The 14,340-nt window shown below is 37.5% G+C and overlaps 2 protein-coding genes across 3 annotated transcripts; both read right to left on the bottom strand.

Moving 5' to 3' along the window:
* Positions 1 to 5: 5 nt before the first annotated feature.
* LOC117631202 (probable galacturonosyltransferase 7) lies at positions 6 to 5,926 on the bottom strand. Of its 2 annotated transcripts, none has more exons than XM_034364225.1 (10): positions 5,247 to 5,926; positions 5,058 to 5,083; positions 4,867 to 4,926; positions 4,717 to 4,776; positions 3,045 to 3,126; positions 2,899 to 2,948; positions 2,483 to 2,784; positions 1,798 to 2,155; positions 1,176 to 1,706; positions 6 to 874 (listed from the first exon to the last, which is right to left on the bottom strand). In XM_034364225.1, exons 1-10 carry the CDS (start codon positions 5,389 to 5,391, stop codon positions 596 to 598), a joined length of 1,893 nt encoding a protein of 630 aa, XP_034220116.1. In that variant the 5' UTR covers positions 5,392 to 5,926; the 3' UTR covers positions 6 to 595. The 2 variants fall into 2 exon arrangements, with proteins under 2 accessions (XP_034220116.1, XP_034220117.1); XM_034364226.1 differs by having other exon boundaries at positions 127 to 874; positions 1,188 to 1,706; positions 5,247 to 5,925.
* Positions 5,927 to 6,583: 657 nt separating this feature from the next.
* On the bottom strand, positions 6,584 to 12,139 carry LOC117630566 (probable leucine-rich repeat receptor-like protein kinase At5g49770). Its single transcript, XM_034363269.1, has 19 exons — positions 12,055 to 12,139; positions 11,065 to 11,191; positions 10,888 to 10,959; positions 10,612 to 10,686; positions 10,432 to 10,503; positions 10,180 to 10,341; positions 9,993 to 10,067; positions 9,817 to 9,888; positions 9,650 to 9,721; positions 9,483 to 9,551; positions 9,313 to 9,387; positions 9,121 to 9,192; positions 8,895 to 9,029; positions 8,337 to 8,806; positions 8,098 to 8,247; positions 7,857 to 7,996; positions 7,543 to 7,762; positions 7,202 to 7,437; positions 6,584 to 7,110 (listed from the first exon to the last, which is right to left on the bottom strand). Exons 1-19 carry the CDS (start codon positions 12,137 to 12,139, stop codon positions 6,598 to 6,600), a joined length of 2,892 nt encoding a protein of 963 aa, XP_034219160.1. The 3' UTR covers positions 6,584 to 6,597.
* Between the last annotated feature and the right edge of the window lie 2,201 nt (positions 12,140 to 14,340).

A 14,340-nucleotide genomic window follows, 5' to 3' on the forward strand; every position in this document is an offset into this window, starting at 1 on the left:
CCAGATAGTTGAATTAATTTGTTTAAAGAACAACAAAATTGATACAAGATATTTAAAAAACTACTCCATTGACATCACCTAAGACAAAGATAAATAAATAAATAAAATACAATCTCAGAAGAATGATTTCTCTGAAGGCATAGAGACTACTTGCTCTCTCAGCCAACTGTCATTTATATTACGAATGGTAATTGAATCTAATTGGACAAACAAACAATAGCACCCTTCCTGTGTACAGAATTATTTGCACAGCTTTTCCACTAAGCAAAAAAATTTCTTCAAATCACTCCCTGGATTTGTCCATCAAATCACCTTTCGTTTCCCCAAGATGGTAACTCAGAAACTTAGCAGCCTTCCAAGAGCTCCATCCTTCTGCTCTTTCCAAAAATAAAAACAAATTTTTTTTATGTCTTTTATTTACCAAAAAATTACAATTATGTGATTGTCAAACTCAGCGCGGCTATCACGTCCTCGCTTTGGAAGCTTGATAAAAAAAAATTATCAGCACCCACAAAATAGACATCCATCTGTTAATGCTTCCGGATCCGCATATTTCGGAGAACCTCTTGCAGTACAACCAAGGACAACCAGCTCATCATGAATTCCAATTGCAGTCAGTCAAGAACTGATCCTCTCGGTTCACAAAATTCTTCCAGTAACCTTTATATTTTGGGATCCCTAACTCAAGCCAAGGTTTCATCTTTCCATTATAGTGCAACACTGCAGCATTCCTGATTGGATAGACATCTACATTATAGTCATGACCCAGTCCAGAAAGAGCCCAAGAACCATCCAGAGGATAAATTAAATCCTGAAAGGTAAGCAAGCTCGCATGCAGTGCAACAGCTTCGTTTTGCGCCTCTTGTGTGCTCACCTGCCCATGCAAACACGTCAGAAAATATGAACAACTAATGGACAGTGTTTTAACAAAATAAAAACCAAGACAAAAAAATGCAGACTGTTTCAAATGACAATAACATTTCACCAAATTTGATGTAAAACAACGGGGTCAAGCAGTCAATCCTTCTGTAGTGACTCAAGTTAAATTTTCTCTCTCTCTCTCTCTCTCTCTCTCTCTCTCTCTCTATTTTATAAAAATTTCAAATAATTAGCATCACCATGACCACAGGCTAATCAAAGAATAATTGCACTGGTTAGATATTAGGTCAACTTACAATGTGACTCACCTCCTTCACAAACTTTTGGTAAGTTTCACTGATATCAAGCTCTCTCCACTTAACCAGATCAATCACATTCAATCCAGACATCCAAGCACATGAATTTTTATTGAAACTGTTCTCGCCAAGATAGCTCTTCAACAGACTTAACTTCACCGAGCAGAACTGCACAGCGGCATTAACTTTCCCTTCCATGTTGAGGTTCCATAGTGCAGACAAGTCCTGCTGGACAACAACATCATCATCCAGAACCACAACTTTCTCCAAATTCTGGAATATCTCAGGGAGACGATAGTGTAAATGAGAAAAAGTAGATAAGTACTCCGTTCTACTTTGGGCATCAATGCTATGGGAAACACGGAATTCCACAGGCAGTGAAAATTGTAATTTCTGGTTGTTCAGATCAAGCCGCTCCATGTTTAACACCTCAATCGTGGCTTCCTTATATGTATTTCTAAAGAACCATAGTTTCATTGCGAAGTAATTCTCTTCATCTGTTAGGACGTGAAAAACCAGTTTCCCACTTTCCTGAAACATTGCAAATTAGTTAATTAGCGTCATTGCGAGAACAAAAGGAAACTAGCAGCCAAATAGGCATGGGAGAATGTCTATTACATACTTTTGCATGCATTACAGTTGAGTTTATCACAACTGACGATGCAAGTACATTAGTGGAGAATATGACATAGTGCTGCAATGCACGATCAATGTACTTGTCAGCCTGGGAGGCCTCTGTATCGTCAAAAGGAGATCTGAAATATTCCACAGTCAGTCTCATTGACAGGCAGTGGAGGCTCTTCGGCATAGTCTGGACTGCAAGTTGGTAGAGGAAAACACTTTGTCTCATGTGGAAGTTAGCTTCATCCTCAGTCAAATCATATATTTGTCTCAGTTTCTTGTCAACATTATTACAATCCACATGAAATGATTTGGCTCTGGCTATTGCAGCTTGCATCCTCTGTAGCTTCTTCCCAATCCTGATGGAACAATTGGCATTGTGCTTAGTTTATTGGGAAAGCCAGACACATTGTCAATAGCCCATGTTAGAAGATATCCATGAAAACCAGCATAAGGACTCACTGGAGCAAAATTCAAAAACCCAAACAGCGGCATGCCAGAAGTAAAAAATAAATTACGACAATTTATGCACTTTACAAGGTGGATGCGACAGCCAAACTCAGCCATTGGATCTTAAAAGTTCAATTGTAAGTACCATGGATGTGGGTAGTAAAAACCATTATCTTATTTTTGGTTATCATTGATGATGGAACAAAGGGAAATAATGAATAGTTTCCATGACTTACTGTGGTGGAAGATCAGCATCTGTGGTACTTTCACTAAGAACACGCTCCACCTCTTGAATATTTTGTCTCATTTCACGTGACAACTTGTCCTGTGATGGAAGTTTTGCAATACTAGGATAATATGCTCTCGCCACAAATAGGTGATCCTTCAATCTCTTGACCATAGAATCCTTCATGTCTTCTCTATGTTGTTCACGCCAAAGGCAGTAGCTCCCAAATTTCAACTCACATGATTTTCCACTTTGATCAACACCACCTTTCGCATAATCAATGATTTGAACTGAGGCACCAGCTTTAGGGTTCTGTCACAAAAACTCAAATTAAACAGAGCAGAAGACAATAGCTATACAATGACTAGAATATGATGGCATGTCAATCAGATTCCAAAGGGAAAAAAACGACAGATTCATGTATACATTTTCAATGGGAAGTGATTGCAGATCAGCATGAGGGGGGGCTGAAAATCCTGCAATTATTGAAAAAACAATTTTCAAGTTAATATCTATTACATTGCAACCAGAAAGGATAATGGCAAACCTTTGAAGGCATTGAGCTGACAGACCTTTTTCCTCCTCATTGTCGTGCACAGCACTTGGACTTTTGGTTTCATTTTCAGCTGGATGTGAAATATTCTTTAGTATATCCTGGCACAAAATAATAAAAGGTAGTAAAAACAATCAGGTCACCAATAACTTTAGATGCCTGCATCACATCACTCAAATTATTAACCATGTGATGTACATTATATACCAAAAGAAAATATTGCTACAATCGTTCCTACAGGTCTTAAATGCCAAACACATCAAAGTCAAAAAAATTGATTCCCATGTCATGCACTAGTGAAAAGCTGCCTTAGAAAAAAACTGCCTGAACCTTGAAAGGTGGGTGCCCCATGATACAAATTCTCTTAATTATGCAACAACTGTGGAAGACGGGGAAAACCAGTGAAACAAATAGAGCCATAAATGGAGAAACTTTGGCTTGAAGTTGAGTGAGCAAGGTAGAACCAAGTATGATAATTGATTAAATGTTAAAACTTCATAAATCAAAAGCAAATTTGTATGTTCCAAAACAATGAAACAATCGCATTCTTAAGGTACACATGCTATAGTCAAAATATGGAGCCACAATTTTCCCTATATATATTACAATTGATTGGAACCAACCAAGTGCAGTTTAAAATGATTCATTCATTCTTTTCTTCTATTTCATCCAATTTACTTTTATCCAACTTACTCCACTTTCTCTGTAACCCTTATTCCACTTCCTTCCACCAATCACAGATAGTGTGCCTCATTCATTTAGTACATAGTGTACTTTCCATATATACACATCCTCTAGCTCCCGGATTAAAAAGATCTAAAACACATGATATGGAAGAACTCTAGATGTTAGCATATATTGACAGGTACAGATAAAAATTCTAATAAGTAGTTCATTTTACGAATGAAATTGACAGGTAAAGAAGATGCAAGCAAAATTAGGTAATTTTCATATTTTGTTTACACCTTGATGTCCATTAGTCCTTTTCTGTTTCTATTGGGGCAAAGGATAGGAACATTATGTACACAACAGCTGGGGATTAAACCTTGAATCTACCTCCACCATTGATCATGCCACTACACCCAATGCCTATTGGCCCATTAATCAAGTTATTGGATTTAGCCAATGCCTAAAAACAAGAAAATTAAAATGAAATCCTGCCAATTTCATGAAACTTAATTTATTAAGATGAATTAAAGGGTGCATTACTCGGATATTTCGGAGCTTATTTTGTATTATAGTTGCATTTTCCATAGTTATTAGCATTTTCAGAGGACCATCCTACCACATAAAGTTCTTAGATGACCAGGATGGAAGAAAGTTGACAAACGTCATAGGTGAAGGCACACAGCCAGCCTTAGCAGTAGAATAGATGCCGTTACTTCTTTCAGCCCCTTAGATTTACAATTAAGACTTTCCAGCATTACTACTCTTATGTAGATAATACAAATTCCCAGCATAATTCCTCTTCATGAGGCACAAGGTCCACTTTTAAAAGAATTATAACACGAAATCACTGCCTTTATCAATAAATATCACGCATTTCAGTCATCTGGAAGCTAAGTGATGAATCATCTACAGGCCTATTTCTCTATAACTAATTAAGCTACACAGTACTAATAAAATGAAAACGGCGGTATCAAATGAAGAAGGTAATAAAGTATTGACCGTCAGAGCAATATGCAACGAACCTTTGAAAGGGTTGGTGCAAATTGTTTCACAAGATCATCTACATGGTTTGAATGATCCCCCTGCAAGAAACCAAAGCATCACTAATTTATCTTCATCAATGTGTTTCTGTATGCGAATTTGTTTTAAAGAGGTGGGTAGTTAAATGGTACCTCTGAAAGATTAGAAGCATCTCTAATGACGATTTTTGTACCATATCCTCCAAGACCAATCTGACAGCCATTAAAAAAAAAAGAAAAAAAAAAGAAAAGAAAAACCAAAACCGGAAATCAACAGATCAACACCAAGAATGTGGGAAACAGAAAACAGTGCTAAACTAACATAACCAGGTTCTAGTCCTTACTGAAGGCGAACTTTGTTGTTCTGAACCTGTATATTGTGAAGGAAAACAAAAAAAACAAAAACAAAAAGTCGAGATGTGAGAGAGATCCAAACTGCCATTGCAATGGTTAAATCGGATCTGAGACAAATACAGAAACAGATCTAAAAACAAAGAAATTTTAGAGTCATATAGTGAGTGAGTGTTAGTTACCGGGAGAGTGAAAGCCATTGTGAAGGCCGAGAAGGAAGAGAAGAGGAACGAGCATGGAAAGAAAAACCAGACCCAAAACTGCAATCACCAGGCCTCTCCATCTCCGCTTCCCCGAATAAACACCACCCCCACCCCCTCCCTTCATCTCTCTCTCTCCTCCTAATCCGATTTCATACCCACCAATCCCATCCTCTAATCCCACGATTAAGCAACAATTAGCAACAATTAACACCAATTAACAACAGCCCTTCTTCTTCGTCCTCTTCCTGTTGCGCTTCTTCTTGCTGTTGGGTTCTTAATGTTATCAAATGCGAAGCCTCAATCGCAGCCGCATCAACAAGTAAAGCGCTTTTCTTCTTCTGTGGCATGAATCATTCTAATGGCTTTATGGGTTGTTTATGAGCTCACAGTATCTCTGTCTCCCACTGCGATTCAATCAATCTCAAGCCTGGAGGATGGACAGTACGGCACAGATTGGATTTCTTTCTTTGATACAAACTCTGATTTTCTCTCTGCGAAAGTGGTGAAGAAGAGAAAGAGCTTGCCGCACACTGAACTTTTTTTTCTTTCTTTTTTTGTTTTTGGGGTTAAATCTTTACCTTCGGTTAATGCTTTGTGTTTGTTATAATTCTTTGGGGTCAGATCCAATTCTCACATCTGTGAGAATATCACTCGTGACTGGACTCTTCCTTTAAAAAGCCAAAAAAAAAAAACCCAAATTAAGAATTATTTTTCTCGTGATGTGATCATTGTAATTTGTAATGTGCCTTTTTCGTTTTTATTTTATTATCTTTTAATTTTTTTTATTTTTATTTTTATTTTTATAGTTCTATTTATGTTTGGTAGTTAAATTCTTTTTGATGACTATGCTATCCTATCCACATCTCAGAATGCCACCAAAAACAGAAAATATAGCAGTTGCCCATTTTTAAAATTTTAAATTATTCTTTTGCTACTTAAATTTTTTATTTTTTATTTGCTACTTTAAAATTTACCCAACTTGATCTAGTATTTGAATTCAATCAATTGATCTAGTAGTAGTGAGTCCTAACACAACACAATTCGGAAGGTGATCATGGTACAAAACTCAAAGTAGTAAAATTTCAATGCCATCTTTCAGGTCTTACTAAATTTCCTTGCATCCAATCCGAAAAATAAAAATAAAAATAAAAATAAACTTTGTAGCATTCCAGTTTGAGGAACATTGTAACATAACACACTAAATTTCAATTTGGCAACTGAAATGAAAGACCACTATATATTCTTTTCTTGTATCTACTTGCATATATGGATAGAGAATAGAAGGTACAATTACAAAAGAAGAAATTAACTCTGCTGCAGGCCTTTGCTACTACTTGGGTTCAATCTTGGCCGAAACTGCGTATCCACCACTGTAATCAAAGGCACCAGTGCTGTCATTCACTTCCTTTTTCGGCAAGCCATCGTTGTACGGATGCTTAGGAGCTCCTTTTGATGCTGCAGATTCTGTGGCTGATGAAGATGCTGATGTTGAGTTTGTGTTCACGCCATTATTCTGCAGAATGGTTTCAATAGCCTTCACAAGCTCACTCATTGTGGGGCGGTCTGCAGCTGATTCTTCAACGCATTGCAGGGCCAGCTCCAGGAACCTCCCAAACCCAATAAGAGTTCCAGAGTTTCGAATGCTTCGATCCATTAACTCCCTCAAACCATAGTGTTCTTCATCATTCTTGTCCATCATCAATAGTACCTCGCGGACGATGTATTTTCCCTTCTCAAGAGGCTGCCTAGCCGTTATCAATTCAAGCATCACCACTCCAAAGCTGTATACATCACTCTTCTCAGTTAACTGTTGAGTCGTGTAGTATTCAGGATCAACATATCCCTGCAAGAACAAAACAGAAACTTAAGAGTCAAAACTCAAGAATGAGTCAATGGGATGAAATATGTTGAAATCCTAATAACGTAAAGCTTACCATTGTGCCTTTGACCTGAGTTGAGACATGCCCTTTTCCACTGTCAGCTACCAGCTTGGACAAGCCGAAATCTGCAACCTTCGCGGTTAGATGTTCATCTAATAGAATGTTGGTGGACTTCACATCTCTGTGAATTATAGGAGGATTTGCAAGCTCATGTAGGTAAGCTAGTCCACTTGCCGAGCCAAGAGTGATGCGGAGTCTCCTCTTCCAATCAAGATGAATACCAGATCTCCCTGCAATTCATATTTAAGCAAAGGTGAAGTTGGTCACTATATCTATTGCAAACAAGTTATCTCTATGCAATATGAAATAGCTGAGAGTAAAATCTTTGAACTAACCTGACAAGCTTTCCCTGAGTGTTCCATTAGGCATAAACTCATAAACCAGCATCTGTTCTCCTTGTTCAAAACAAAATCCCAAAAGGCCAACAACATTTTTGTGATGAACTCGCGAGAGCAACTCGATTTCAGTCTTGAACTCAAGGCCACCCTGCATTGATCCTTGCTGAGCTCTTTTGATTGCCACCACTTGTCCATCAGAAAGCATGCCCCTGTAAACCTATGGACAACCAACCAAAAGGTGAAAAAAAAAAACATCCTTTAACTTGAAGCAGAATTTCATAGATGTTACTGAAATACTTGAATTAATATACCTTCCCGTATCCACCAGATCCTATCTCATTACTGTCAGAGAAATTATTTGTGCATTTCTTAAGCTCATCAAAAGAAAAACATCTTGCTCCCTTTAACTGTGGTGCACCACCACTGTCTTTTCCGCTTGGTGCCCAAGAAGCTAGAAGATAGAGAAAAGGAGTGATATAAGCAAACCAACTTCTAATGTCAATGACAGAATTTCAATGTATCCAATCATAAACAACAAGAATAATTAATTACCAAAAGGTCGGCTTAATCCAATGGCTCTTTCTGCACGTTTCTTTTGCCTAATGGCATATATTCCCACTACCACGAGGCCCAGTACAACAGCTACACAACTAACTGATGTCCCAATAATAACACCAGTGCTCATAGAACTTTTATTCCCACCTGAAACAATTTTGAGTTTTTATTGTCAGTTTAATCAATCTTCTAATGCAGGGAAATCGCATACGAAGTAACGATGCGATTTAAATTACCTGGGAAAGTATAAGGATATGGAATAAAATAATAGGGTCCAAACCCCTCCGGTGGCTTTTGATTTTGGTGGTTCAAATCAAAACCAATCCTTATAATCTCTGACCTATTAAAATACATTCCTGTAGGTGGAAAGAGTGCCAGCTGAATTTGAAGATAGTCATTAATGTCGAAGAAAGGGTTTTCAAGAGAAACTGAACCAGGAATGAGGCCAAGTATTTCCCATAGAATCGTTTCTAGTGCGTGAAACATAGTCACATTTGACAATTCCCTGAAAGAGGGTGCTCTGAAATACAATGTTCCTTCAAAAGGATATGCACATTGACAACTCTGAGGGCTGAGCTTCTGATTATCGGGGCATGTAATGCGTGCACAATTTGAGCTAGTAGTATACGTTTCTGTATCTTGTTGCGGAAGCTGACAGAATGAATTTGAGCTAGTTCCATTGGTGCAAACTGGGTTCCCTACAAGTCTGCAATATTTAAAAATGACAACTAAGAATGGTGTTGAAAAATACACAACCATAGAAAATCAAGATCAAGGCCCATGAACTGTCTCACATTAATGTATGTTTGTATTCATAACCCAGAGTTATTTTAGGAATCTGATTGTTCTGCAGATCAACAAGCTGCAGTTGTGGACTGATGCTATCACCCAAGTTCAATGTATCATTAAACGCATTGTTTTTCAGTTTCCTGTCAAGGGTTAGAAAAAAACATGAATGGCAAGTTTCCTAAAATTACAGTCAAAACTTGAAGCTTTCTTCAGTATTCTCCTTAAACTTACACTTGCTGCAATGATGCGATGCCGAACATTTTCTCTGGCACAGTCCCTTCAAGTGCTCCAAATTCTAAAACGCTGTGTTCCATAAAAGTAGAGAATTTCAACAAAAAATTACAACAAAGTTTTCAGGGTGTCCTTTTCCAAGACTCATTCATAGATACTAACACATTTTTGTGTAACCTCCTAAGGACTTACATAGTGGTGATTGAGGGTAAGTTTGAGAACCAACGTGGAGCTTCTGATGGGTCAAATGAGTTGTTACTCAGGTCTCTGGAGTAAAATCATTAGGATTTATCAGTACAACAAAAGAAAAACTTGCAGGAAACTTGAAACTTGAAATGACAGCTCCATGCCATCTTACTCACACAGTAAGGAGGGACCTCATTCCAGTTAAGTCAGGTAAAGGGCCTGTCAATTTGTTGTGAGCCAAATTTCTGGAAGAGAACAAAAACTCATGTAAAAGATGATTAAGAATAATTAAGGTAACTGTTAACAGCACATTAGAATATCCTCTTAGAGACTTGATACTCACAGTTCATTGACATGTGTTAGGTTGGTGATATTTGAGGGGACATTTCCTGTCAGAGCATTTCTATCAAGCCGACTGTTGCAAACAAGAAGGTTTTGAATCCAATAAGTATCAAGAAGCAGAAACTTATATGTGAAAGAATAACAAAATCGAGCTGTTTTTGTACTCACAGAACCTCAAGAGTCTGAACTAGTGCTATGGTTGATGGAATCTCCCCAGTAAATTGATTTCCATCAAACAAACTGCAGTTGAAGAATGACAAGCAGTTAGATAAATATAAGTACAGAACATAAACTGATAGATGGCATCTGGCTAAATTAAAAAATGATCGAAGGGATCAACTTACATGTGTATCAGTTTCATCTCAGAGCTGAAAAGTTTGGGATGAATGGTACCTGAAAGCTGGTTCTTGCTGAAATGGCTGCATGTCCATATTATCAGTTTAATGTTTATGCAATAAGCAATGGCATAATCCCTATTAGAATTTCATCTTTTCACAATGAAGAGAGTTTGGGAAATGGAAAAATACTCACAAGTGTTCAGCCTTCAATAGTTTGTCTAAGCCTGAGGTAACGGGGGTTGCAATTGGTAGAGTTCCAGTCAACTGATTGTCTACCAGGTCCAACCAGAGAAGATTGGAGAGGTTACCCAAAGAAGCAGGTATTTGACCAGTAAATTTATTTGTATTCAGAGCCCTGAAAAGAACAAAAGATTTATATAAAGTTGGGAAAGAAAAAACTTAAAATGGTTTGCACTAACAGTATGATTATCAATTCAATTCTTACAAGAAAGTTAGCTCTCCAAGATTGCCCAATTCCTCTGGAATATTGCCACTGAAGCCGCAGCCAGCTAGGATCCTAAAAGATGAAAAGAGTCTTGTATACTTATCCAATATAAAAACTTATATTGCATATACAAAGTTCAAAAGGTGCAAATATGAAAATTGCTTGCTAATTTGTTCTTACAGGATATTTAACTTGCTCAGATCTCCTAATCGTGGAGACAGAGAACCCGTGAGGCCTTTGTTGAATGAAAGGTCCCTGCAATGTTAACGTTTCTACTTCGTTACAAAAAGGATGCCATGCTAATCAAAGATTGAGTGATAACAAAATAATTGATACTGCAAAAGAAATATGTTTTATGCATATGTTTACATACTGAATCTGTTGCATTGCATCTGGGTTCAATTCATAATGTGCTGCAAACATAATGCTGGTACAAAGAGGAGCAATTATACTCACAAGGATATTAATTCAGAGAGTCCCCCGATATCGCCTTCAATTTGTCCTTTCAAGTCCATTGCTGGTAATCCCCTGCACATAAAAAAGTGCAAGGTTGAAAATTTGTGTAAGAAAGTAAGTCACCAATGCCCAGAACTACAAGGATCACATGAAAATTCAAAGATGAACAATGCTCACAATGCGGTCACCCTCGAATTGTTGCAGGTGACTCCTTCCCAGTTCATTCCACAGGGATCATTTGACTTGTCGTTCCAGCTGGGTGGAAGATTCGTCCATGCCCCCTTCAAGGATATGAAAACAGCAGCTGGACCAACAGACTTACAAATCAATCTACTACCCTAACACAAAGTTCGTACACGCATATGTGCAGGATGTTTTAGCCAAAACATTAAGAAAAGCTTGCATTAAACACAATCTAAATGGACTAATTACCAAGTTTGCATGCAAAAACATGAGAAACAGGAGGATCAACATGATATTGCAAAGTCTTTCCTAAGTCAACGCATATCAAGGCCAAAGCTCAAACTACCAAAACCAGTGGGGGACCTATTAAGGCGCGAGGAGGTGCAACTGCACATTCCCTCGTCGGAAAAACCATTGTAGGTGCTTCAAATTGCCCATTTGCTCAGCTAGTAGTGGTGCACAGTTGCATAGTGCACCAGATTACTTTATTTCCATTTTCAACACTTAAGTAAATGTCTTTCTCCTTTTACTTTCATTTATTTTTATATTACTCCATTTACCTAAGTTTACAATGTAAATAAGGAAGTAGCCCTCATTTAGATTCAAATAAAAATACTAGAAAATCAAATTCCCATCAAATCAAAATATGGAAAATCGGTTTAGTGCAAAATATGATTTAGGCTAAAAATGATAGCACATTAAGTCAATATATACTTCATAATAAAATCACATAAAATCAAGTTTTCTTATTTGATGTGTAAGGAATACAAGCCGCCAAAAATGATCTTAAGAAAATGCATGAAGGGACCTAAGGTCAATCTATGTAAAAAGCTTTAGATGTTCAATCCACAAAGGGTTTTTTAGTCTTTCAAAATTGCACATCAGTTAAAAAATTCCTAGGTCCGCCAGTGACCAAAACCCCAATTTCCCATTAACTAGGAAATCAATAAATGGACAAATAAACATTGATATTTGAGACCATACCATCTCTGGAGTTTGTTTCAGAAAAGATCACATGAATCCCAGCAGAGCAGAAAGCCAGAAAGAGCAGCAACCGCATGGTTGCCATGGTGGTGAAGGAGCAAGCAAATCAAGAAAACTGGTGTCTCTGTGAGGCTGATCAGTTAGTCAGCAGAGGTCAAAAAAAACACATTTCTTACCCCAGATGGTCAAAAAAGCACTTTGCGGCGACTTCCCTCCACGCAGACACACCCTTCAATTCAATTCCTTCCACTCTACCAACTACATCACTTGAAGATTTTTATTTAATGAGTCCTTGACAGCATGCATGCATGTATGTACGTGCGCATGTACATGTTCCGACCAATTCAGAGCAAGTTCTGCTTTGAAAGTTTTGCGGATGTACAAATATAGTTAAGCAGAAACAACTCTCTCATGAGCAAAGCTAGCATCTTTCGAATGGGAACAAAGCTACACAATTCTGAATATACGCCTGAAGTCTCCACTTTTTAATCAAATTTTAATTAATTAATTAAGTTCCAATTTCCAACTAAGTCATTCAATGGGTACAGTTGGCGAAAATGGGTCCCAGAAGCTGACATGAAAATCAAGGCTCTCGGGCGTGGCCGCGACCTATTCATGGTTTGATCCACTTTCATGTTGAATGGATGGAAAGGTTTTCACTTTCGTAAGAAATGGATAAAGACAAGATCATCGTTTTCACAAAACAAAAATTTAATTCAAACAGTCAATTTCTATGGTGCGACAGTTTTTAAAAACAACGAAGTTTATTCTACAAAAGATAAAGTATATTTTTTGTGCCAACAGGTCCAAGATTAATAAACAAACTAACCACAAATCGCCGTCTAGTCATACTAATAAGAACCTCAATTGAAGTTTTACCAATTTCATAAAAAATGTAAGCTATATGAATCAAAGACTTAATATCCAGCAACTCAATTAATTAAGAGCATTTAAATTTAAACATGAGATTTTGTGTTAGATTCTCCTCTTCCCAGAGGACACATTGGGACACATTGGGACAAATTCTACTTCAGTTTGGATGGAAAAGAATCCTTTGTATCCCAAAGCAAACATAGCCTGGCCTACATCTGGCACACCTAAAATTATAGTAGCAAAACCAACCATGAACAATAATTATGATATCTTACAGCTTCTCCAATTCCAGTTTCTGAATTCAGTATCCTTCCTTTCCTAGTGCCTTCAATAGTGAGTTTGACCTAATTACCTTTGAGAGGGCAATCCCAAAGCTAATAGAATGTTATGAATCCTATGAAACAATTCAATTGGGTATCTCTTTAAAGTTGTATCGAGGCATTTTCAGATAACATCCATTAAACATGAAAGGCCGAAGATGACATATTTAAAAAAATATATATTAAAAAATAAAAGATTAATGGATTTAATGTGGCTGTCGCTACTGTTGGAGTTATGACTATACAATAATACAATGCCACGTATGACAGGACATATTTGTCTGTAGGTTGGCTTCGTTTCTTGAGGGTTCACGCTTCATTCATGGCGTCGAAGACGAAAGACAGAGACTGAAGGGGTAAGATTTTTTGTCAAATGATCAAAACCGCACAATCTCAATTAAGGGGGATGGGAACAAGAAATCTTGACTTTTTAAAACTTAGCCAGTTGGGCTGAGGCGTTTGCATGCGGAACTTTTCAAAGCACGATTTAATGACATTGGCTTGTTTGATACAAGAAGCTTCACCAAATAAAATCTGATCACATGTAAACAAAGAACAAATGGGATATCAAGGAGAGAGAATGATTCTCCATTTTTACAATATTGACTTGACTTGGATTGGAAGAACTTAGATGAAGCTACACAGGCATCCCCACTTTTGCACCATTTTCCACAAGTCGGCCAAAAGCTCTCGTCTTGACTATTCAAGTTTTGTAGTTTGATAGGGAGGCTGACAGAAAGTAGCATTTGATGCACCAGAACTGTTGCTGCAAACCGGGTTCCCGAAAAGTCTGCAACGTGTAAAAGTGGCAACCAAGAGTGATGGTGAGGGGAAAATACACAATTATCATAGGAAATCAAGATCAAGGCCCATCAACTGTCTCACATTAATGTATTTTTGTATTCATAACCCAGACTTATTCTGCAGATCAACAAGCTGCAGTTGTGGGTTGTGTTATGTTTTCCTATTTAGATCGGTGCACCAAATGCTATGTTACATCAGGTTTTGATTAGAGTTTAAATTAAGTTACACCTTGAGGCTCAACACCTTGTGGAATAAGAAAGGGTTTTGAAGCCTATTAAAGGGGTCTTTT

Source organism: Prunus dulcis, chromosome 6 (assembly GCF_902201215.1).
Source record: "Prunus dulcis chromosome 6, ALMONDv2, whole genome shotgun sequence".
NCBI classification, from domain to species: domain Eukaryota; kingdom Viridiplantae; phylum Streptophyta; class Magnoliopsida; order Rosales; family Rosaceae; genus Prunus; species Prunus dulcis.

What these genes read in the sequence shown, in the direction of transcription:
- LOC117631202 (XM_034364225.1), bottom strand. Translation starts at nt 5,391, where the DNA reads ATGAAGGGAGGGGGTGGGGGTGGTGTTTATTCGGGGAAGCGGAGATGG. An exon ending in AACAACAAAGTTCGCCTTCA is followed by an intron (nt 4,927 to 5,057) that starts GTAAGGACTAGA and finishes AATGGCTGTCAG; the next exon opens with ATTGGTCTTGGAGGATATGG. An exon ending in ATGCTTCTAATCTTTCAGAG is followed by an intron (nt 4,777 to 4,866) that starts GTACCATTTAAC and finishes GGTTTCTTGCAG; the next exon opens with GGGGATCATTCAAACCATGT.
- LOC117630566 (XM_034363269.1), bottom strand. Translation starts at nt 12,139, where the DNA reads ATGGCAACCATGCGGTTGCTGCTCTTTCTGGCTTTCTGCTCTGCTGGG. An exon ending in ATATCCTTATACTTTCCCAG is followed by an intron (nt 8,248 to 8,336) that starts GTAATTTAAATC and finishes AAATTGTTTCAG; the next exon opens with GTGGGAATAAAAGTTCTATG. An exon ending in GATCTGGTGGATACGGGAAG is followed by an intron (nt 7,763 to 7,856) that starts GTATATTAATTC and finishes GGTTGTCCATAG; the next exon opens with GTTTACAGGGGCATGCTTTC.